At 50.6% G+C, this 21,565-nt stretch overlaps 1 protein-coding gene across 4 annotated transcripts in view; it reads left to right on the top strand.

Moving 5' to 3' along the window:
- Positions 1 to 17,253, top strand: part of Heyl (hes related family bHLH transcription factor with YRPW motif-like) — an 18,014-nt gene extending 761 nt beyond the window's left edge. Inside the window, exons 1-5 of one of the 4 annotated variants that reach the window (XM_023701081.1) lie at positions 6,282 to 6,450; positions 6,701 to 6,763; positions 8,421 to 8,504; positions 9,542 to 9,623; positions 13,781 to 17,253. In XM_023701081.1, coding sequence (XP_023556849.1) covers positions 6,701 to 6,763; positions 8,421 to 8,504; positions 9,542 to 9,623; positions 13,781 to 14,451 — 900 coding nt within the window. In that variant the 5' untranslated portion in view covers positions 6,282 to 6,450 and the 3' untranslated portion in view covers positions 14,452 to 17,253. Of the gene's footprint in view, positions 1 to 6,281; positions 6,451 to 6,696; positions 6,764 to 8,420; positions 8,505 to 9,541; positions 9,624 to 13,780 lie in introns of those variants that run through there. The other 3 variants (XM_023701080.1, XM_023701079.1, XM_004641108.2) reach the window with 3 other exon arrangements.
- The last annotated feature ends 4,312 nt before the right edge of the window (positions 17,254 to 21,565 follow it).

The following is a 21,565-nucleotide window of genomic DNA, read 5'->3' as shown; positions in this document are numbered from 1 at the left end:
TCAGCCCACCAGGGGGCGGGGCTGGCTGGCATGTGGTGCTGGGGGATTGAACCGCGGTCCCTGATGCCTTGCCAAGCTTGTTCCAAGTAGGTGCTCTAGACCACTGAGCCATCTCTCCAGCCCAGGAAAGGAATCTTTTCCTCTTTCCAGCAAATTGGACTTTGGAAGTAAGGTTTGGGACTAAAATCAATATTGACTTGCAAGGACCTAGACTCCAATTCCAGTACACTATCTTCCAGAACAACTGTCACCAGTGTCCTTCAGCTCTTGGTAAATATTCCAGCCTCCTTCAAGCCTGTACAACAAACTGGGCTAGTACAGTTCTGCTACGGCCCTAGCTCTGTGAACGCCACGCTGCAATTTTCTCATCTGCCAAATGGGTATAAATAGTAGAACTGACTTCCTTATAGCATTAGGGAAACCAAATGAAAGAACATTTGTCAAGGGCTTAGCACATACTTTTGTTTGTTTGTTTTTATGTGTTTGGTACACTACACAACTTGGACTCATAGTGATCTTCCTGTTTTCAGCCTCCCTGGTGAGGGGTTACACGTGTGCAGTCTCTGTTGCTGACTCAGTGCGCCTAGGGGCCGGGCTGGTGCGGCATGTGGTGTCGCTTAGAACATACTTTATGAGTGTCAGGGACTGACTGGGAATCTGACTGCAATTGTGGATTCCAGCCTGACTTGTGCCACCAACTCCCTGTGTAACCAGCCTTCCATTCTTCTCTTTCTTTTCTTCTTTTTTCTCCTCTTATTCCTCCTCCTTTCTGGTGCTGAGGATGGAACCCAAGACCTCACACACATTAGACAAGTACTCTACCACCATGGAGACTTGAGCCATTGGATTCTGAGTCTGTCTCCTTGTCAGTAAAACATAAAAGGATGGGTATAAGAAGGGAAATGTGCCTTATCTCTCATGCTTCATTCAAATCTAACTCTCCAGAACAGAGTTGGAAGGGGATTTGATTCATTCTTAGGATGTCCTCAAGGGGCACTTTATGATCACAATGGCCTGCAGTCTTCTCAGATCAGGAGCTCCTGGCCCAATCACAGATCCTCTCTGGGGATATAGCTCAGTGGTAGAGTGCTTGCCACTGAGCATGTGTGGGACTTGCACAGGGCCCTGGTTTTGATCACCAGCACAATAAATAAATAAATTCCAAGAAAGTTGTCAACAACTAACAATTATTTGTAGCTCGTCATAGAGAATAGGACAATAGGTATTCCTAATACATCTTGTACATTAGATTTAGAGGTGTATAATATAATATCCTATCACTAGATCAACCTTTTTTTTTTTTTTTCAGGCAGGGTCTCACCATGTGCCACATAGTTTAGGAGGCTGGCCTTGAACTCAGCTGTATAGCCCAGGCTGGCCTCAGACTCAGAGCAATTCTCTTGCCTCAGCCTCCTGAGTGCTGGGTTTACCATAGTGCACCACCACACCTGACAGGAGTTAGGCCTATTTATTTATTTTTTTTATTTATTTATTTTTGTGGTACCGGGGATTGAAGTCATAATCTTGCACTTGTGAGGCAGACTCTGATGCCACTGAGATATCTCCCCAGCCCAGGAGTTAGGCTTTTTTTTCAAAATTGTTTAGCAAAAACTGCCTTTGAGGAAAGAAGTCTCTGAGCCTGGGCCCACTAGCACGGAAGGTGCCAGAACCACGTGGTGGTGTGAAGGAGGTCTCAAGTTCAGCATCATCTGCCCTCGTAGACCAAAGACACAAAATCAATGCCAGATGACTAAATTGACCAGAGCTGAAGTCTGTCATCTGCCAGTTTGCAGCCTTGGCAGTGACTCTCAAGTCACACAGAGACTGGTAGAATGGAGAGAGAGCCTGATGGGGCTGCAAGGGCGCCTGAGTGAGAGGAGGCCCGGCACAGCCAATGTGGTAGTGAGAGTTTGCTGAAGGTGTCACCCCTATGAATAAGACATCAGGGGTCAGTGCACAGCTTTTCCCTCTACAGCATTTTGCTGTTTTAAGACACTGCATTTTTAGAGACTGTTCTTAAAAGAACAGACCCCTCAGAAGGGAGCAAGCAGCTGGACATCTGGCAGAGGCTGCCTCATAGATGCCTCTTTGTAGCTCTCCCCAAAGGGCCCTCCCCACCCCCAGACATAAATGCTTCAATTCAGGGACTGCTGAGCGATGCCTGCTGTGGCCCAGACCCCGAGCTGCCATCAGCACCCAGATGTATCCTGCTCAGCCTCTGCCCTCAGGGAGCTCCCAGAGAAAAAAGAGCTTTGTGTACAAAGAAAGCCACATAAACAGTGACAAGGGCCATAGGGTGGGGGCAACCAGCCACTGTGGGGGCAGAGGCAGTGCGCAAATGCCCATACTGGGAAACATGAGAGCAAGAGCAGGCTGTGTTCCTTTGTCACTAGGGATGTCTGCATGGCTCTAGCATCATGCCTCATCCCTGAGAATCATGAATAGAGAGCTCCTGTCTGAACTTGGTCTCCCCTACACCATACACTTGGGTCCAAACACAGTACAGCCTCTCCTTTACCCATCTACAGAGCCTGACTCTGTTGAGCACCTGTCACATGCAAAACTCTGGGTCGGTGTCTGAGTGTTTCCAAGATGATTTAATGTACGTGGTTGCTCTCCATGTCAGACAGATGTGCTGGGCTCTCTCTACTGTTTATTTGTGCAAGCAATTTTATACCTCTTTCTGAGACTCTGAACCCTTTTTTTTTTTTTTTTTTGTATTTTTTTAGGGAAGGGTCTACAGGGTATTCAGGGTCTCGCTATTAGATCAGACTCAGTGATCCTGCTGTTTTCAGCCTCCCAAGAGCTACAGGTGCGCGCCACCACGCCCAGTCTCAATTGCCATCTCAGCTTGCCCTGGGGGCAGGGCCAGCATGACAGGCTCAGGGATGGAACTCCTAGCCTCTGTGCCTACTTGCAGGCACTTTAATCCACTGAGCTATTTGGCTGGCCCTTGAGCCTCAGTTTCTTTCCCTACAAAATGGGGGTGTAAACACCCACCTCCCAGGGTGAGTCTTTGATGTTATATGTCCATAAAGTATGTGGCTGGAGGTAATTTCCAATACATGCTGCTTTCTAAGGAGTCATGAGTATGTGTGGTGGGGAAAGGGGCACATACCCGGTGCTTTGAGAGAGCAGGCTGTAATGAAAAAACTGGAGTCCTGAAGACTGGACTAACTGGATGTTTGTTTGTTTGTTTGTTTGTTTGTTTGTTTGTTTTAGACAGGGTCTTGCTGTGTAGTTCAGGCTGGCCTTAAACTCATGGTGATCCTCCTGCCTCAGCTTCCTAAGTGCTGGGATTACAGGCTTGTGCCACCACATCTGGCCAACTGGGTACATTCTTAACTCTTATTTGTTACCCTACCTATATAATGATCATTTTTCCTGAAAACGAAATGGTCCAAGTAATTCCTTTCAGGCCCATATGGAGTGAATGAGACAAATAGATATAGAAGTGTTGTCTGAAACATGAAGTACCACCTATGGGATACACATGATGAGATAATAAATATTTGGAGTACGCCAGCAGGATCACTGGGTGAAAAGGCAGTAGCTCTGGCTCTACTTCTGTGGGCTTCTGTCATTTGGCCTGGGGCAAGTCCCTTCCCCTCTCTGCATGTTCTCATTTCACACGTGGGCTCTGTGCCCTTTGAGATTTGTTCAGTTAGAACATTTAGATCCTACCTTTGGTTGATGCCAAATGAGTGGGGTCACTCACTGACCAAGTTATCCATGAGGGAGTTTCCAGGTGGAGTCAGCATTGTAGATATTCAGGGTTGGCTGCCAGACCATCTAGAAAGCCATGCCACCCTCACAGACTGCTCTGGAATTCTGTCTGGGGGCCTGACAGAGGCCAATGGAATAGGACTTGGTGGTCACTAGATCCTTTCAGGTCCAAGAAAATCTGCCTTACTTTCAGACTGTCAGGACCCCACCCCTCCTCCCAAGGTCAGGGCCAGATCACAGGCTTGAGTGAGCTCGGGCTAGGAGCTTTGAGGAGAAGGGGACTGGAAGACTATTCAGATAGGCTGAAAGTAGGACTTAGGAGGGCAAACAATGCTGAACTGGGAGCCAGAAGACATAGACTCCCATGCTGGCTTTGCTCCTTAGCAACTGCATGGGCCAGGCAAACTGCATTAGCTCCCTATGCCTCAGCACCCTTGTATGTGAAATGGGACCTTTTAAGTCTCAAAGGTGAGAAAAACCCATAATGGTACCAAGAAAAGTATGGAGTTGCCCATGAGATGTAAGGCAGAAGGAGATGCTACTGCAGAGAAAAACTGCCCAGGAGTCTGAAGAAGGGAGAGCAGAGTGCTTTGCTCTGAAATGGACACGTCAGCCTCTCCTCTGACAAATAGTCCCCAGGGAGGGATCAGGCTGAGAGCAGTGACGTCCACACGGATAACCCAACACCCGGAGAGGAGCTTTATCCAGCAACAGGAAACAAAGGCCATGTTTCTTCGTGTGCCTTGGCTCTTGGGGCTTGTCCCCAGTGAACCAGGGGAGCTTTGTAAACAAGCTGCCCTACAGATCTCAAGATCTGACTGTCGGAGCTCTGGGATGTAGCTCACTGGGCCTTGCCTCCCAGGAACTTTCTCAGGTTTTTTACCAGCTCTGCTTGTCCAGATGTTTGGGTTGAAGATAGCCTTTTCTAGATATGGCCATACAAACCCAGAGCACAGGAGAAGGAACTAACAAATGCAATCTGGTCTCTCCTACAACCTTCTCTCCTTGAGATGCTAGTGAAAAGGATCTAACCTCAAATGCAAAGAAGACACACATATAAGCTCCCTATGAGACCTCCTGGTGAGCCACATATGCCCCAATCCACAAAAGTCTAGAACGTAGATTTTTTTAGGGTTTACACCTGTCTTCTTCAGTGATGGCCAAAGGCAAGAGTGGCAGCAACCTACCATGGCTCTGCCATGCCCCATGCACTTGCTGGGGACTGGGGCTACAGTAGTGAATGAAATGGACATGGTTCATGGCCTCATGATTTCTATGGATTTCTTGGAGAAATAGGCACTAATCAAATAATCATATGAATACAAAATAACAAACACATAAATGTAGTGAATACAGAAGGCTAGGAGAGTCTTGAGCATGGAACATCTAGTAGGATGGTAGATGTCAGCTCCCAAAGGAAGGGACCTTACAGTTGAGATCTGGGGCGTTGGGAGGGAGCAGTATGAAGAGCTACAGGAAAGTGATACACTTACAGGTTGGTGTATGCGGTGGATCTGAGATGTCTTTGGCATCATTGAAGGATGGTGACCTAAACATACTGCGAAGCCACTGAGAAGTTTTAAGAATGACAAGGTTTGGGGCTGGTGAGATGGCTCAGTGGTCTAAAGCACCTACTTAGAACAAGCTAAGCCAAGCAAAGCACAGGGACCGCGGTTCAATCCCCCAGCACCACATGCCAGCCAGCCCCGCCCCCTGGTGGGCTGAGCTGGCCACACACACACTAAATTAATTAATTAATTAATTAAAAAAAAAAAAAGATTGACAAGGTTTGATTTGCATTTAAATGACCATGCCTGCAGAGGGACCTAATAGCGGGCTGTTGCAGTGTGTTAGGTGAGAGATAACAGAAGTATGGCCATGAAAGGGGTTAGCGATATTAAGAGGGCAGACAAGAAAAGTAATATAGACATGGCCAGTTTTTGATGTGGTGAAGGTGAGAACAGGAAGAATCAAAGACAATGCCAGGGTTCTGCCTTGCTTCCCTGGATGTTGGGGTCCCTTCCCTAAGGTAGGGAATCCAGGGCATCCAGGAGCTGGGTTAAAGGCAAGGTCATGAGTTCCTGTTTAGATGCGTGCCCCTTGGCATCTTGTCCAGTGGTTGGAGCTGAGCATCCAGAGAGCCTGGCCCTTGGGCTAAACGGGGTTTCCCAAGAGTTGGGCTCCAGAAGAGCACCTTACGGCTACCTGGCGAACCTCTCCGTTCTGAGGAAGCCTCTGGAACAAACACCCCTTGAAGGGACCAGCAGTCGAGCTACCGATTATTTTGGTCAAAATCTGGGCAGGAAACCCCAGGCTGAGCCTCTTCTCCGTAGTGGCGCGCCTGGGTGGGAGCTAACATGCAGAGGGGCGGCCAGGGTTACCAGCCTGGCCTTCTGGGAGGCCAGAGCAGGTCTCAGAGCGTGTGAGAGGGGCCTGTGACCCAGATGCCGCCCGCGCGCCCCCGCAGCGCCGCGTGGGAGGAGACGGCAGCTGCAGGCCGGCGGGGCCGAGGGAGAGGGAGAGGGCGGCGCGTCGGCCCGTGGGAAGAGGCAGCATCTGCTCTTTCCACGCTCCTTCCCGGCGGCTCCCTATGAAACCCAAGCCGCCAGGCCGGCCCGGCCCTTGCCCTCCACCGCCCGCCCCCCGGATCGGGTTGCAGGAGCCCAGGGCCGCGCACAGCGTTTAGCGGTCGCCCGACTGTAGCTACAGCCGCGCGGGGCAGGGGTGAGGCGAGCAGGAGGTCAGGTCCGGGCGCAAACTGGGGGCGCCGAGAGGCTGTGATGGGAGGGAGTGGCCCGCGAAAAAAGGGGACCAGGGAGAAGGTGGGAGCAGGTGCCCCTCCCACACCCGCCGTGGCCCTCCAGCTTGTGGGCTGCTGAACTATGCCTCCCACAGCCCAGCCTCCCAGGTTATCCTAAACCAGGGAGGTAGTACCAGCTCTGAGAAACCAGCCTTTCCCTTCCTCTCCAGCCAGATGGCCAGGCCGCTGTCCATTCCCAGCCCTTCGCAGATGCAAGCCAGGAAGAAACGCAGAGGGGTGAGTATTTGAAAAGTCCAAGTCAGGTCTGCCCTGAGTTCCCTGGGACCTGACTCAAACCTGATCAGAAGTGTCACCCCAGGCTACCTTCCTTCCTGGGTTCGAATCCTGACTCTACCAATGGCTGGATGACGGGGTAACCAGTCTGAGGCTTGATTCTCTTTGGTGTAAGTAGAGTAATAATCGAACCCATCCAAAGCTGAAACAATGCTCTCTGGGCAAAACCCAACACACAATAGCCTTATTTTGTTGCTGTCCTCCCCCTTTTGTCTTCTCTCTCAATCCAGAACTTTCTTTTGGTCTAAGGAAGAGGAGGCAGATGAATGAGGCTCATTGCTTCTCTCCATCTTTTGCTTTGCTTTTTTTTTTTTTTTTCCTTCTGTATTTGGTACAGGGTCTACAGTGTCTACAGGGTCTCACTACATAGATCAGACTCGTAGTGATTCTCCTGTTTTCAGCCTCCCAAGTGCTGGGATTACAGGCCCACGCCACCACGCCCAGTCTCAATCATTGTCTCAGCTTGCCCCGTGGGGGCGGCCTGCATGGCAGACTGGGGATCAAACCCCAGCTGCTGCACTCTGCCTAAGCAGGTGCTTTAGTCCACTGAGCTATCAGGCTGGCCCTTGCTTTGCTTTTTGAACTGTGCTAGGGATTGAACCCAGAACCTTCACACTGAGCTACACCTCTAGCACTTTTTTTTTTTTTTGGAGGGAGTGGGGTGGTGTACCAGGGATTGAACTCAGGACCTTGCTCTTGCCAGTCAGGCACTTATTCTACTGAGCTATCTCTCCTGCCCCACCTCTAGCGCTTTACTTTTTTTTTTTTTTTTTTTTTTTTTTATTTTGAGACAGTCTCATTAAGTCATTAAACTGGTCAAACTGGGGCCAGAGAGATGGCTCCGTAGAATAAGTGCTGGACTGGCAAGAGCAAGGGCCTGAGTTCAATCCCCTGTTCTGGGGGGAAAAAAAACAACTGCTCAAACTGAGTTCAAACTTTTGATCCTTCCACCTCAGCCTCCCAGAGTTCTGGCACTACAGCCTGTGCTACCACACCCAGCTGAGTGCTACTGTACATTTTATCCAGCCTCACCTTTCCCCCTCACACACTGAATCCAGAGACCCAGCAGCTAGCAGTCGCCCTGAAGCAGCATTCTGCTACCAACAGTGGGAGGGGAGGTGGTGGTGTTAATGAGGCCTCTGCATCCGGAGAGGCTAGGGCTCTCAGACCCACAGCTGAAGGGTAACCCTGGCCCAGTGGGGTCTCCCGGGCACATGCTGGCACTATGGTTGTGGTCTGATTGGATGTGCCCAGCTGTACCAGTGGCTGAGCATTTTGAATAGCATCCCTACTCCCTAAAGACCAAGACAAGTCAATCATTCCACAGATGTTTACTGAAATCCTTTCACTGTCAGCCATGGACGAGGTCTGTTGTCTACCCTCAGAGATCTGAGCGCTTCTGGCTCTGTACTTTGTTGCTGTGTGACCTTTAGCACATTTCTTGTCCCTCTCTGAGCCTCAGTTTCTTTTTCCCTACAGTATGAACAGATTTTTGTCCCTCATAAAAAAATGTAGTATGAGAAAATGCAAGTCAGTGTTAGGAGGGCACACTGGAAGCTGACGAAGTGCCTTTGTATAACTTTTTGTCATTGTTTTTCAGATCATAGAGAAACGGCGCCGAGACCGCATCAACAGCAGCCTTTCTGAATTGCGGCACTTGGTGCCCACTGCCTTTGAGAAGCAGGTATTGCCAGCTGTGCCAGAGGCAGGTCTGAGTGGGTGACAGATATGGCTTGTTTCTCATAGTTTCTCTTATTGGTGGGCAGTGGCTGCTGAGGTACCTTGAACGTTTATGAACATTTATGTTGCTGGCCAGGGGACAAGGGGAATGGAAATTCATACCTAGGTGTCTCAGGCTTGACTTGTATCCATCTGAGTTGAATCCTAAATATAGACCTATAATATAGAGACTCTGCCATTGCAGAAAAGGAAAATGAAACACAGAGACAGAAGTACTATAAACTACTAGACCATTACTAGTAACTAGCAGAACACTATTAGTGCCCGGGACTGTGTGGCATGTCTCCTGGTGTTTCCTGAACTACTTAAAAGTGGAACAGGCTGCTCAGGGAGTGGGCACTCTGTCATTAAATATGTGAGGGTGGGGAGACTGCACTGAAGAGTCAAATGGTTGAAGCAGACAACTTCAAGGATTCTGACCCTGGGCTTCCAGGGTCCTGGTTGTCTGTCTTCCCTTAGACTGGGGAGAACAAGTCAATCATTCCACAGATGTTTACTGAAATCCTTTCACTGTCAGCCATGGACAAGGCCTGTTGTTCACCCTCAGGGACTTGCATGGAAAGTATTACTTGAGAAAGACAAAGAAAAAGCATGTGCTTGGGGCTGAGATGTGGAGCTGGGTCCTGGGCAGGCTGAGGCTGGAGTTGGAGTCCCAAGGGAGCTGGTCCAGGAAGCAACTGGGTGTTGGGGGCTGAAGCCACAGGTGTAGACAAGACCCTCCAGGGAGAGCACACAGAGCAAGGAAAGGGGCCAACACTCGCTGGGCTGCACTGTTTTAAAGGAGGAGGAAGAGGCAAACCTAAAGGAAAACACAGAAAAGTTTTGAGAGGAAGCTCAGATGTGCAGTGGACAGGTGGACCGAGATGAGAAGCAGAGAGCAGCTTCAGGTCTGGAGCTGTTGAGCAAGCGGGAGGCAGGTGAGAATCCAGGTCAGGTGGTGGGAGGAGCTAGAGGCTGTACACTCCGCCTCTGTACCCACAGGGCTCGTCCAAGCTGGAGAAAGCCGAGGTCCTGCAGATGACTGTGGATCACTTGAAAATGCTCCACGCCACCGGTGGGTCAGGTACGAGTGCTGCTCTCGCTTGGGAGTCACTTATACAATAAACATCTCAAGGCGGGGCCCGGGGATCTAGGAGTGAACAAGGCCCACGTGGTCCCTGCCCTGCAGGAGCTCACAGTCTCCAGGGGCTGGAAGTGGGTCTAGGTGAATGTTTGTCAAGCTCTCTCTGCTTGCAGGCTCCACTTTGAGTGTGACCCTGGCCCTAATCCTCCCTCCACTCAACTCCTCCCAGTCGCAGACTGACTTCTATGGGACAGACTGCTCCATGTGCTACCCAGGGCCTCATAAGAAATAGCCTGACTGAGCTCATTCTCACTGGAGTCCCAGCCCATATCCTGTGTGGACCCAAGGTGGGACCTGCCCAGCATTTTCAGCCACTGATATTTCTTTGGCGTTTCTACCCATTGGCCTAGACATCTGTACTACTGTGTCCAGGGCAGAGCTAGAGGATATGTCATGCTCAAGGCAGGTGTCAGGACTGTACTAGAAAGCAATGTCACATGTCATCCATCCTTTTTTTTTGAGACAAGAGTCTCGCTGCATAGTCCAGGTGGCCTTGAGTTCACTCTGTAGCCCAGGCTGGCCCCGAACTCATAGTTGCCTTGCCAACTGATCACTCCTGCCTCACCCTCCTAGTTGCTGGGATTGCAGGTATGCACCACCACACCAGGCCTCATTCCATTATTTTAAACTAGTCTATTCATTAAAATCATAAAATTGTGGCCAGGTGTGGTAGCACATGCCTATAATCCTAGCATCTGGGAGGCTGAGGCAGAAGAAGCAACTTGAGTTTGAGGAAAGCCTAGGGTACATAAACAAGCTCAAGGCTAGCCTACACCACAGAGTAAGACCCTGTCTCAAAATAATAATAATAATTATGATAATAACAATAATAAATAAAAATTTGCAATAAAACCATAGAATTATGAGCTTAAAAAGACTTCCAGACAAATGCAAAAATCTGTCTTAAAGCTTCTCCATGTGTTTGATGATTTTATAGTTGGGGCATCTTGAAAGTTTCACAGCTCATGGCCATAGAGATGTACTGCTGCGACTTTTTCAGGGTCAGTGACAGGGTCTCTGTATAGTTTAGACTGGCCTTGAACTCCCTACCTAGCCTAGGCTGGCCTCAAACTTGCTGCAATCTTCCTGCCTCAGCCTCCAACGTGCTGGGATCACAGTTGTGCACCAGCACTTGACACTTTCCAAAACAGTTCTAGAAGTCTTTTTTGGTATTTTGAGTTGTGTTGTCCTGTTTGTCTGAGTGTTCTGAAATGATACAAACCACTCGTCTTTCATGCTCATTTTGACCTTGCTGGAAACCCCAACGTCACACGGTGCCAGATCTTGTTAGCAAGGTAGATGGATAAAGATGCAGCATCCCATTTCTGTGGGCCTGCCTTTCCATTAGATGGCACAAGACAGCCACAATCATTATATATTTTTTTTACTCATACCTTATGAAAACACCAAAATCTTCCATAACTAGCTCAGAAAGTGTCAAGAATAATGGGATGAATGTGTTTGAAGTAAGGGGGAGTATTTTGAGAGAGATTAATGGCCTTGTGTCCTTCATTATAATAAACTTTTAAAATTTCTATTTCAAATTGGGTGTGTTGGCACACGCCTGGAATCTCAGCACTCATGAGACTGAGGCAGGAGGATCACTGTGGGTTCAAGGTCAGCCTGAACTACATAGGCAAGGCCCTCCCTCAAAAAGCAAACAAACAAAAATTCAACTTCATAGGTTTTTGTTTTGAGATAGGGTCTTGCTATATAGTGCAGGCCAGCCTCAAACTCACAGTGATCTTGATCTCCTGCCTCTAGGATTATAAGCATGTGCCACCATACTCAGAAACCTCACTGGTCTTCTTTTTTGAAGTGGGAGTCTTTTTGAGACAGGGTCTCACTATGTAGTTCAGGTTGGCCTTGAACTCACTTTGTAGCCCAGGCTGGTATCAGACTCACAACGATCCTCCTGCTTCAGCCTCCCAAGTTTGGGCTTACAGGCATGTGCCACCATACGCAGATTTCACTGTATTTTTGATCACCCTTATAATCTCCAAAACAGTTTTCTACCATGGAAAAGGACATTTGCAGTTTGAGAGGCCCAACCTGGTATTTCTCAAGCCTTAGCATATAGCTGTATCGCTGGGGGCAGGCAGAGTTGTGGCCACCAACCCCTCCCACCCAAGGTTCTGAGGCAGTGGGTCTGGCTTGGAGTTTAGGCATCTGCAGTTTGACAAACCTATCTGATAATTTTAATGTAGCTCACTCTAATGAAACCTGCCAAAGGAGCACATTGCTAGCTAAGGAGAGTTCTGGGTCTAAGCATCTAGAGGGGCACATATTGCAAATGAAATTTATGGTTGCCCTATTAAAAGCAGTGATTAATGTATGGGCAGCATTTTATAGCTTTTGAAATGCTTCCGTCCTTTGAGTCCCACAAGAACCTGGAACTGAGGTTGCTCTTATCATTACTGTCTACTTGGGACTAATGGGAAGATAAAAAAAACCATGGTTAAGAGGAGTGCAAAGTATAGGTTTGAATCCTGGCTGTACTAGTTTGTGACCTTAAACAAATGATTTAACCTATATTTCTCAGTTTTATCATCTCTAAAATGGGACTATCTGATTCAGGTGCAAATACCTGAAACCCTGGCATTCAGGAGGCTGAGGCAGGAGGATCACTACAAGTTCAAGGCCAGCCTGAACTACATAGTGAGACCTTGTTTCAACAAGCCAAAAAATAAATAAATAAATAAAATGGGAATGATAAAGGAATTTTTTTTTTTTTTTGAGAATTGAATTAGATAATACAATGAAGTCCTTAGTAAAAACTCAGCAGCACCCTGGTAGACTGCAGCAGGAGGATAAAAGGTTTGAGACCATCCTGGACAATTTACCAATTTAACCAGACCCTGTTTCTAAATAAGAAACAAAAGCTGGATGTGACAGCACAGGCTTGTAATCCAAGTCCTTGGGAGGCTGACACAGGAGAATTCTTGTGAGCTCCACAGTGAGCTCCACAGTGAGTTCATGGGCACCGTGAGTGACACAGCAAGACCCTGTCTCAAAAGGAGGGGTAGCGATGAGGATATAGCTCTGCGCATATGTCCCAGGTGAAGTCTGCACTACAAAAAATAAGTAAGTAGCAAACACTGAAAAGCAAAGAGATTTATGCAAGTAGCACAGCTAAGTACACAGCAAGGTCAGGTCTGCTCTCGAAGTTGGCCTGACTCCAAATACAGCTGTCCTTTTGGGGGACCTCAGCTTTGAACCTGGGACCAGTTTTTGCTGCCATAGTCCTGAGGCCATGCTGCCTGGGCCTGTTTGCCCAGATGCAGTCCAGAGAGGAGCAGGTATGCAGAGGCAGTGTCTGTCAGTGCCTATGTGATGGCCATCTGTTCCCTCACAACAGCAGGCCAAAGACAGTGCTGGCCTGATAGCAGCAGCTAAGGACCAGTGAGCAGTCTTGCTTACCAGGCTGGCTTTGGAACCAGGGGCAGACAGGCTATGTGTGTGCAGGAGTAGAAACCCCACCTGCCGATTGGCTCAGCCTCGGGGAAGGGAGGTGGTAACAGTAGCCACAAGAGCTTGGAAGTCTCTTGGAGTCAGTAGGGCTGCATAGCAGTGAAGCATGAGGTCCTGGGAAGGTGGGTTCAAATCCTGGCCCTGCCACTTAACTTGAGGTCAGGCTGCAGACAAGCCTCCACATCGCTCTATACCTCAGCTTACTTAGCTATGAAGTAAGGAGAAGATAACACATGCTGCACAGAGCTGTGAGGGGCAAGTGAGGTAGTGCACGGAAAGTGCTCAGTAAGTAAAGAGGGCACTGCTGCTTCTGTTAATACATTGCCTCCTATTGTACCACATTTTCCCCTGCTTCCAAAGGGGGGATGAGGGCCATATATTTTTTATGGTTCCAAGTTCATAGTTTAGTGAATTCATTTGATCCTCACAATTCATTGTCCTCTGTCCATCCCAGTTAGGAATTTTTATTCCCATTTTACACCTGGGAAGACTGGGCCTCAGAGAGGGCAGGGACACTGCCAGAGTCACTAAGGGAGGGAGTGGAAGGTCCAGAACACAGATTACATCTGGCCCAGACCCTTTGCTTCTCCCAGCTTAGCGTGCCCTCATGGTGCCTTACTTTGCAGGATTCTTGGATGCCCGATCCCTCGCAATTGACTTCCGGAGCATTGGTTTCCGGGAATGCCTCACAGAGGTCATCAGGTACCTGGGGGTCCTGGAAGGGCCCAGCAGCCGTGCAGATCCTGTCCGGATTCGCCTTCTCTCCCACCTCAACAGCTACGCAGCTGAGATGGAGCCTTCGCCCATACCCACCAGCCCCCTGGCTTTGCCTTCATGGCCCTGGTCCTTCTTCCATAGCTGCCCAGGGCTGCCAGCCCTGAGCAGCCAGCTCACCATTCTGGGAAGAGTTGCCAGCCCTGTAGTCCCTAGTGCCTCCCCTCTCGCTTACCCCATCCCAGCCCTCCGAACCGCACCCCTGCGCAGAGCCTCTGGCTCCATCACGCCCACACGGAGGAGTGTGCTACCCAGTCGGGGCGCATCTTCCACCCATAGGGCCCGCCCCATGGAAAGGCCAGCTGCCCCTCTCCATGTGGCCCCCAGCAGCAGGGCTGCCAGGAGCAGCCACCTCCTTCCACCATTGCGGTCTTCCTCCTCCACAGCCTCTGGTGCTGTGAGGAGCCCAGCTACTGTGGCTGTCCCAGTCTCTAGGCCTTCTGCAGCACCAGCTGGGAGGCCTCCAGCGGCTGTGCTCTGCCGCTCCTGGGCCCCTGAAATCACTGAAATTGGTGCTCTCTGAGCTCCCCACCCTACCCCCAGGGGCAAGGAAGCTCTAAAATTTGCCACTGCCTTTTCTGCTTTTGCTCTACAGAGGTCTACCCATCAGAGGTCCCTTCCTCCTCTCTGCTGACACAGTCTGTCTTCCTGGCCCTCTCCCCTAGAATTGTTCTGATCCCAAAGATCTGGTCTCATTTCTCACCAGTGCAGTGAGTCACAGTGCCTTGTGAGCCCCTAAGGACCCTGCCCAGACCCCTGTCCCACCCAGAACACTTGGATCTTGGGTCTGAGGTGGAAGCTGTAGAGTAGAAGGATGCTGTGGCTGGAGGCAAGCTGCCTGCTATCCTGGAGACAGCTGAGCAAGAGCCACCCACAGTTTTCTCGAGCACCCTGCCACTCCATCATGGTGAGGCACAGGACAGGCCCATTCTCCGCTGCAGCCAAGCGTGGAGGCTGGGGGCCCCCGCTTGAGCAGCTGTCCTGCTGGTGAGGACACCCACCCTCCTGTAGACCAGCAGGCCCCTGCCCGTACCTGGCTTCACCAGGGAGGCCAGAAGGTTTCTGAGCAAGCAAGCACAGGGCTCTGTGACAGGACGCCTTCATGACTGCCAGGCCATAACAGCACTGTCAGGCTGGAGCCAGGAACAAGCAAGCGCCGGGCTCCCTGCCTCAGGCAGTCACCATCTTCCCTGAGGGTGGTCCTGCCCCATGGGGTGCGCAGTGAGACCATCCTCTTGGGATTCAGCACCAGACGCCTGAGCTGCCTGGTTTGCATCGGCTTGCAGAGCCTAGACTGCTGCCACAGCCAAGGGCTGTCATGCTGGACAAAAATAACTGTGAGGAGGGGCAGGAGGAAGAACAATCAGAGGCGGCTGGGGCCTTCAAGGTCACACAGAGGGTCAAGGCCTGGGATCCGGGACCCAGAGGCTGCACACTGGCTCTGCTCAGAAGCCGTTTCATTCCACAGCTCTGCCTTAGGCCATTCTCCTCTACTGGAAGAACAAAGGGCCTGGTGTCCCTTCCCAGTGAAACAGCAGTGACTGGAATGACGACGTTCAGGGTTGCCACATTAGTTGAAAAAGTGCAGAAACATTTCTGTGCTCATCAGAAGACCTGCCCCTGCCTCTTGCCCAGTGCCTCTGAGCACCCTGGCACGGGGTGTTTCCCCCAGGACCACCTCCATCTGGCTATGCACACTAAGCCCGAGGCTTCGGGGTTCCCCAGCTGACGGCTCACTAGTGCTCATGTCACACTGGTTAGGAAATATTTTCCATGTCTCTGACCCAAGGCTCTGGGATCCACAGCCTTGGGTGGGAGCCACCCTCAGAGGCTACCAGGAGGCACCAGGGGCACAAAAGTAAGAGTTTGCCAAAACCTCGGGCCACAGTGTCCTTCCGAAGAAGTGGGGCAGAGGGTAGAAGTGATTTGAGTGATCCAGAAAGTTCTTTAAAAGGCAAGGTGCTTGGGAAAGGATTAAAAGGTAAGTACACCTTTCATTTCTTAGCAAGAAGAGCCAGTTGGATCAGCTTGCTGTCCTGTGGATCCATCTGAGATGGGCAGCCACAAGGCAAAAAGGCCTCGCTGCAGAGAGTGGATTAGAGCAGAGGCTGTCCTGAGTGGGAGGCAAAGGGGGCAGCACAGCCATGCAGGATTCTAGGAGTTGGGAGAAGAAATGACAGAAGGCAAAGACCAGTCTCCCTTTTCTCATGAAGGCGCACACTCAGGACAGGAAGAGGACAGTCCGTGTCCCTCCCCTGCCCCTTGCTCTCCAGCTACTCCCAGGATCCCAGAGTGCCCTGCGGTCCTGCAGTTTGGTGACCTCCTAGCCTGAGAGCCCAGTAAGGCTGTGGGAAATGTATTCCCATGCTGTGGGTACCCTGCTCTGAAGCTGTCTGCTGACAGCACTGACAAGAGTTGGAAATGGCACAGCACTGTCAGCATTTGGTTGGTCTCAGGTTTATTCTCCTGAGAACTGTCAGAAATGTGACTGTGTGTTCAACCCCATGGATGGGGGCTTCGTTTCTGTTTCTGTTCTCAAACCTTCCTGGTACCCTGATTTTCCCCATCCCATCACAGGTTGCCAACAATAAAGATTCAGTTCTTCTAGAACCTTCCAGTAGATCCTACGTAAAAATCTCAGCAGTCCATCGTCTTGGAAGTCCACAGCCACCGTGCTGCCCTGACTGCATCTCTGTTCCCCCAGACCACTGTCCCAGCCTCTGCAAGCTCTCCTAGCTTTGCCTCTTGCTTTGTCTGCTGGTTCCTAAAAACCACAGAGAACCTGAAGCACGCGGATCACACCATAGCCACCCTTACTTAGAACCCTTCCTCTGTTACTCTTCTGCTTTTGTTCCCAACCCTACTTCAAGCCTCATTTCCTTCCAGGCCCAAACTTGCACCACCCCTCCTGCTCCCACAGCGTGCCTTCACTTCCTCAGCCTTCCAATCTTGCTCCTCAATCTGCTGTTCACTGGAAGAATGCTCCTCCCAGCTCTGTCTGTGGCTCAGGTCTCTGAACCCTGAGGCCTCGGCTCAGTGTTTGTCCCCAGGGCCCTTCCCTGACCACTACACTTGCAAAGTAACTAGATCTCCCAGGTCCCCACTGTTTCCTCCAGTCCTCAGTTCTCCAGGAGCTTGCCACTGTGCTTGCCAACCACTCATGTGCTTGCTCCTGGTCAACTGCCCCCACCCACTAGATGGCAAGCACCATGAGGCCCAGGAGCACACCTGACCCACCTTCCGCTCTGTACCCAGCACCAAGTGTGGTGCCAGGCCCATCATCCCTGTGCAGTAAATCTTTATTGGAATAAATAAACTGAAGAGATGTGATATCTTCTGGGCTGGTGCTGTGAGTGTCACAAGTCACCATTCTGTTGACTCAGAAGCAGGATCCAGGGCCCCAACTGGATGTCCTATCAGGATGATCTGAGGAGGCTCGAGCCAGTCCCAGGCTGGTCTTGGGTTCAGCTCCCAGAAGATCCAGCAAATACTCCCAGGCCTGGCAGAGATGGAGGTAACACAGACTCTGTTGCCCTGAACACAGGCAGTGAGATGGGCGTCCAGCCCTCAGCAATGAGTGAGGGTCAGTGAGTCTGGGTACTAAAGCCAGACTTGGGTACCAGGCCCTTATTCATGAGTTGCAGCCTTAAGCATGTGCATTCCTTAACCTCTTTGAACTTCAACTTTCACACCTATAAAATGGGGAGGATGCAGTAATGGCTGCTGCTAGCAGACAGTAAGTGTACCAGACACTGCCCCGGCTGGCCTTGTCCTTCTTCCACAGGTGAGGAAATGGCCAAGGCATGCTGTCCTCTCAGCCAGTGTGAAGTGAGTGACACCACACCCACAAAGCAGGCAGTGCCTGGATAGTGTGAAGCAGTCAGTCCTCCCCACTCATGTCGTTCGTGGGAGGAGGCTGGATGCAAAGTGAGCATCTCGGTGCCGGGCGACGCAGTCCAGCTCAGCCCGTAGCCAGCAGGAAGCACGGAGGCTGTGCGCTGCGAGTGCCGAGGTCAGATGTTGTTTCAGAAGCCCATGCTCAGGGCAGTGGCACTGACGGGGCAGCAGCAATATGTGGATTTTGTTCTATCTATTCAGTATAGAGATTCCGATGCTTTCAAACAGTGCCAGTGCCCATCTGGCCTGGTGGCACCCATCTTATGACCCCAGCACTGGGAAGGCAGAGGCAGGAGGATCACTGCAAATTTAAGGCCAACCTGGGTTACACTGAGTTCAAGGCCAGCCTGAACTGCATAAGGAGATCCTGTCTCAACACACACACACACACACACACACACACACACACACACCCCTGCCCAGATTCAGAAATTACGGAATTATGGTTTAACTGATCTGGGCAGGGCTCAGGAATCTCATTAGAAGGTATGAAGAGGGGATTTTGCTTAAGCAGGCAGATTTCCATAGGTGAACCCCAGTTTAGAAGCCTGACAGACTGGTGCTTTCTGAGATACAAAGCAGAAATTAATTTCCACAAGGGTGTCTCTGTCCCCTGGGCCCTCTCCTAGTCCCTGGCCTACAGGAGAGGACTAACAAAGCTTCTGTGCTGGAAAGGTTTGAGTTCAGCTTGTCTCCCTGGGAAGACAGGACAGGCTGTCTCAGGAGGGAAGGCTTGGTCTACACGGTCGTTCTACTGGGCAACAGTGGCATCTCACTTTGGGCCAGGAGGTGGGAGGTCCTGGAATGTTGACAGGAAGGGGCTCCTTCTCGTGGCTTCTGTTAGAGGCGTGACCATACACTCCTCTGTGTGCTTCTGCCATATCCTGCCACCACCCACACCCATGCCTGAGGCCAAGTCAGCACCCCTGTCCCTGCCACCACTTAATCTTGGGCCTTAAACTTTCAAAGCTGTGAGGTAAATGAACCTCTTCTTCTTCCTTATTTTATTTTATTTTAGGACAGGGTGTACAAGGTCTCATTGTGTAGATCCAAGGTGATCTTCCTGTTTACAGCCTCCCAAGTGCTGGGATTACAGGCGCCACACCCTGGGATTACAGGCACCACACCCAGTCTCAATTGCTGTCTCAGCGCACCCCAGGGGCAGGGCAGGGGATTGAACTCCTGGCCCCTACATCCACCTAAGCAAGTGATTTAATCCACTGAGCTATTTGGCCAGCCCTTGAACCTCTTCTTAAGTAGCTCTCATAGGTAGTTAATCTCAGGGACACAAAGCTAACTACTACATACAGCTAAGGCCAAGGGCCTTGGAACATATAATTTAGGAAACACTGAATTTTTGTGGTTTTGTGCAAAACTCAAGACCCTACCTTCTTCCATCCTTTCTGGGGAAAGCAGGTAGGAAAAAATCAGGTCCGGAAATCAGCTGATGCAAATACAAATGAGGTGTAGCGGTACATGAGGTGTAGCTGGGATCCTGTGATCCCAGCACTTGGAGGCGGAGGCAGGAAGTGTGTCCAGTCCAAACAGGTCTCTTTCTTACCAGCGAATCCTGAGGAGCCCAGATGGGTTTTATCTCTAGTGCCAACCTGATTAGTTAGGTTTGATTCTGGATAAGGCTGTTTTAATAATAAGTGTGTGGGTGTGGGCCACACTCCTATAATCCTACCACTCAGGAGGCTGAGGCAGGAGGATCACTGCGAGTTTGAGACCAGCCTGGACTACAAAGTGAGCTTAAGGCGAGCCTGAACTGCATAGAGAGACCCTGTCTCCAAAAGAATAAATAAATATTGTTTTGTTTTGTTTTTGGAGACAAGCTGTCTCTATGTTTGGCCTTCACACTGGACTGGGTTAATGACTGCCAGGCTAGGGGATCTCCAGGCCTCAGGGCGGAAGTATCTGGCCCAGTACAGAAAGTGACCAGAAGTATGGGTGTTCCTGACACTGCCATGTGCACTACATCGGTGTCCTGTGGGGACTCCCATGTAGGGATGCAGAGGAAGGCTAGGAAAGAGGCTGCAGCAGGACACAGCCCAGTGCTTGGGGCACTGAGCAAAGAGCTATTAGCCTCCACTCACAGCTGCTTCAGTGACGTCTCTGGCCCAGGCCTGATGTCTAAATGTGGATGTCAAAAGCCAGTGTCCCAGAGGCATCCCAAATAGACACAGCCAAAGCACACCACTGATGCCTGCTGCCCTCTGAAACATGTATATCTCCTAATCTTCTCAGCCTCAGAAAAGAGCAATGCAGGTCTCCAGGTCTAAAGGCCAAAAGCCCCACATTGCCCCTGACGGCCCTCATCCCATCTGCTGGCAGATCTCATCAGCTCTGTCTTCAGCGGACACCCAGAGTCTCTGCCCTGCTCACACCCCCCTGCTGCCTGGGCTGAGCCCTCCCTGGTCCCCTCCATCTCTGCCTACCAGCCTCTTCTCATGTGGCCCCTGCGCCTTTGAACTCAGGGCAGCTGAGGCCACCCTGTGGCTTGTGGCTTGACTCCTCTGATGACTTCCAGGGCTGTGTGAAGGCCAGGGTCTTCTGGTATACCCCACACAAACCCCCCATCCCAGCCCCAGAGTCCATCCATCTCTCAGACCTGGCTCCACATATGCTCCCTTCCCTGGCCACACCAGTATGCCTCTCCTTGAAGAAGGCACAGTCCCCCTGCAGGGCCTTGGCCCTCTGCCCACAGGCTCTGCTCTCAGATATCCATACGGCTCCCAGATCCACCTGACTGCACTCCCTTCTCCTTTGGGTTGTTTTGAGATAATGTCCTACTGTGTACTCCAGGCTGGCCTTAAATGTGTGGCCTTCCTGCCTCAGTCTCCTAAGTGCTAGGGTTACAGTGTACACCCCTGTCTTGCTCTCCTTGGGGTATTGCCCAAGGTCACATGGGACAGCCTTCTCCAACAGCCCCATTTGGAATGCAGGACTCCTCTAGACTCAGCCCCTGTCCCCTCCCACGCTGTCCTTTGGCCATCTGCATACTCACACTGATATAGGGGAAATGAAACTCCCAACCTGAAAGGTAGCTGGGACAAGTTCGTGCTCTTTAAAAACGAAGAATAAATTTTAGGAACAAATGGAAGTTAAGAGCAGAATATTTATTGGAGGAAAGAAAGCTTCTGTCTGAGAGGGACAGAAGGGGGTACCCAGCAGGTTGTCCCCTGGAAGCTGTGTCTTCCAGGAACTTTTTTTTTTTTTTTCTTTTTTGTGTGGTACCAGAGATTGAACTCAGGATCCTGCTCTTGCCAGCCAAGTACTTATTCTACTGAGCTATCTCCCTGGGCCCTCTTCCAGGAACTTTTATAGAGTAAAACCTTGCAGGTCTAAGGTGAAGAACATGAGAACTTGCTTAGGTGGGCATGAGGTGGGGCAAGACTATGGTCAACCAATAAGATTACAAGCACCACTGCTCAGGTGACGTTGATTAGATCCAGGACCAAATGGGGAAGTGAGTCACGTAGCAAGTGGGCATGGATATAGAACACGAGTTTATCTGGTAGCCAGCCAGTAGCAGTTGGATTAGTGACTCTTCCTGGCTTCCTCAAGGTGATGGTCAATCCTGGATGCTTATCTTCAGGGAGGTCAGCGTTTGTTCGATCTTTGGTCTTTAGGTCTGGCCCACAGCAGGAGCATCTATCTCTCTCACAGTTGCAAGGTGTCTTGTCTTCCAGGCTGTCTCCTGGAGGGCCTGGCCCTGTCTGACTGCCTATAATATTTCT

This window comes from Octodon degus, unplaced genomic scaffold (genome assembly GCF_000260255.1).
Source record: "Octodon degus isolate 3935 unplaced genomic scaffold, OctDeg1.0 scaffold00130, whole genome shotgun sequence".
Classification (NCBI taxonomy): Eukaryota; Metazoa; Chordata; class Mammalia; order Rodentia; family Octodontidae; genus Octodon; species Octodon degus.
Note: the sequence above shows the minus strand (reverse complement) of the source record. Positions and strands in the feature narration are given on the sequence as shown.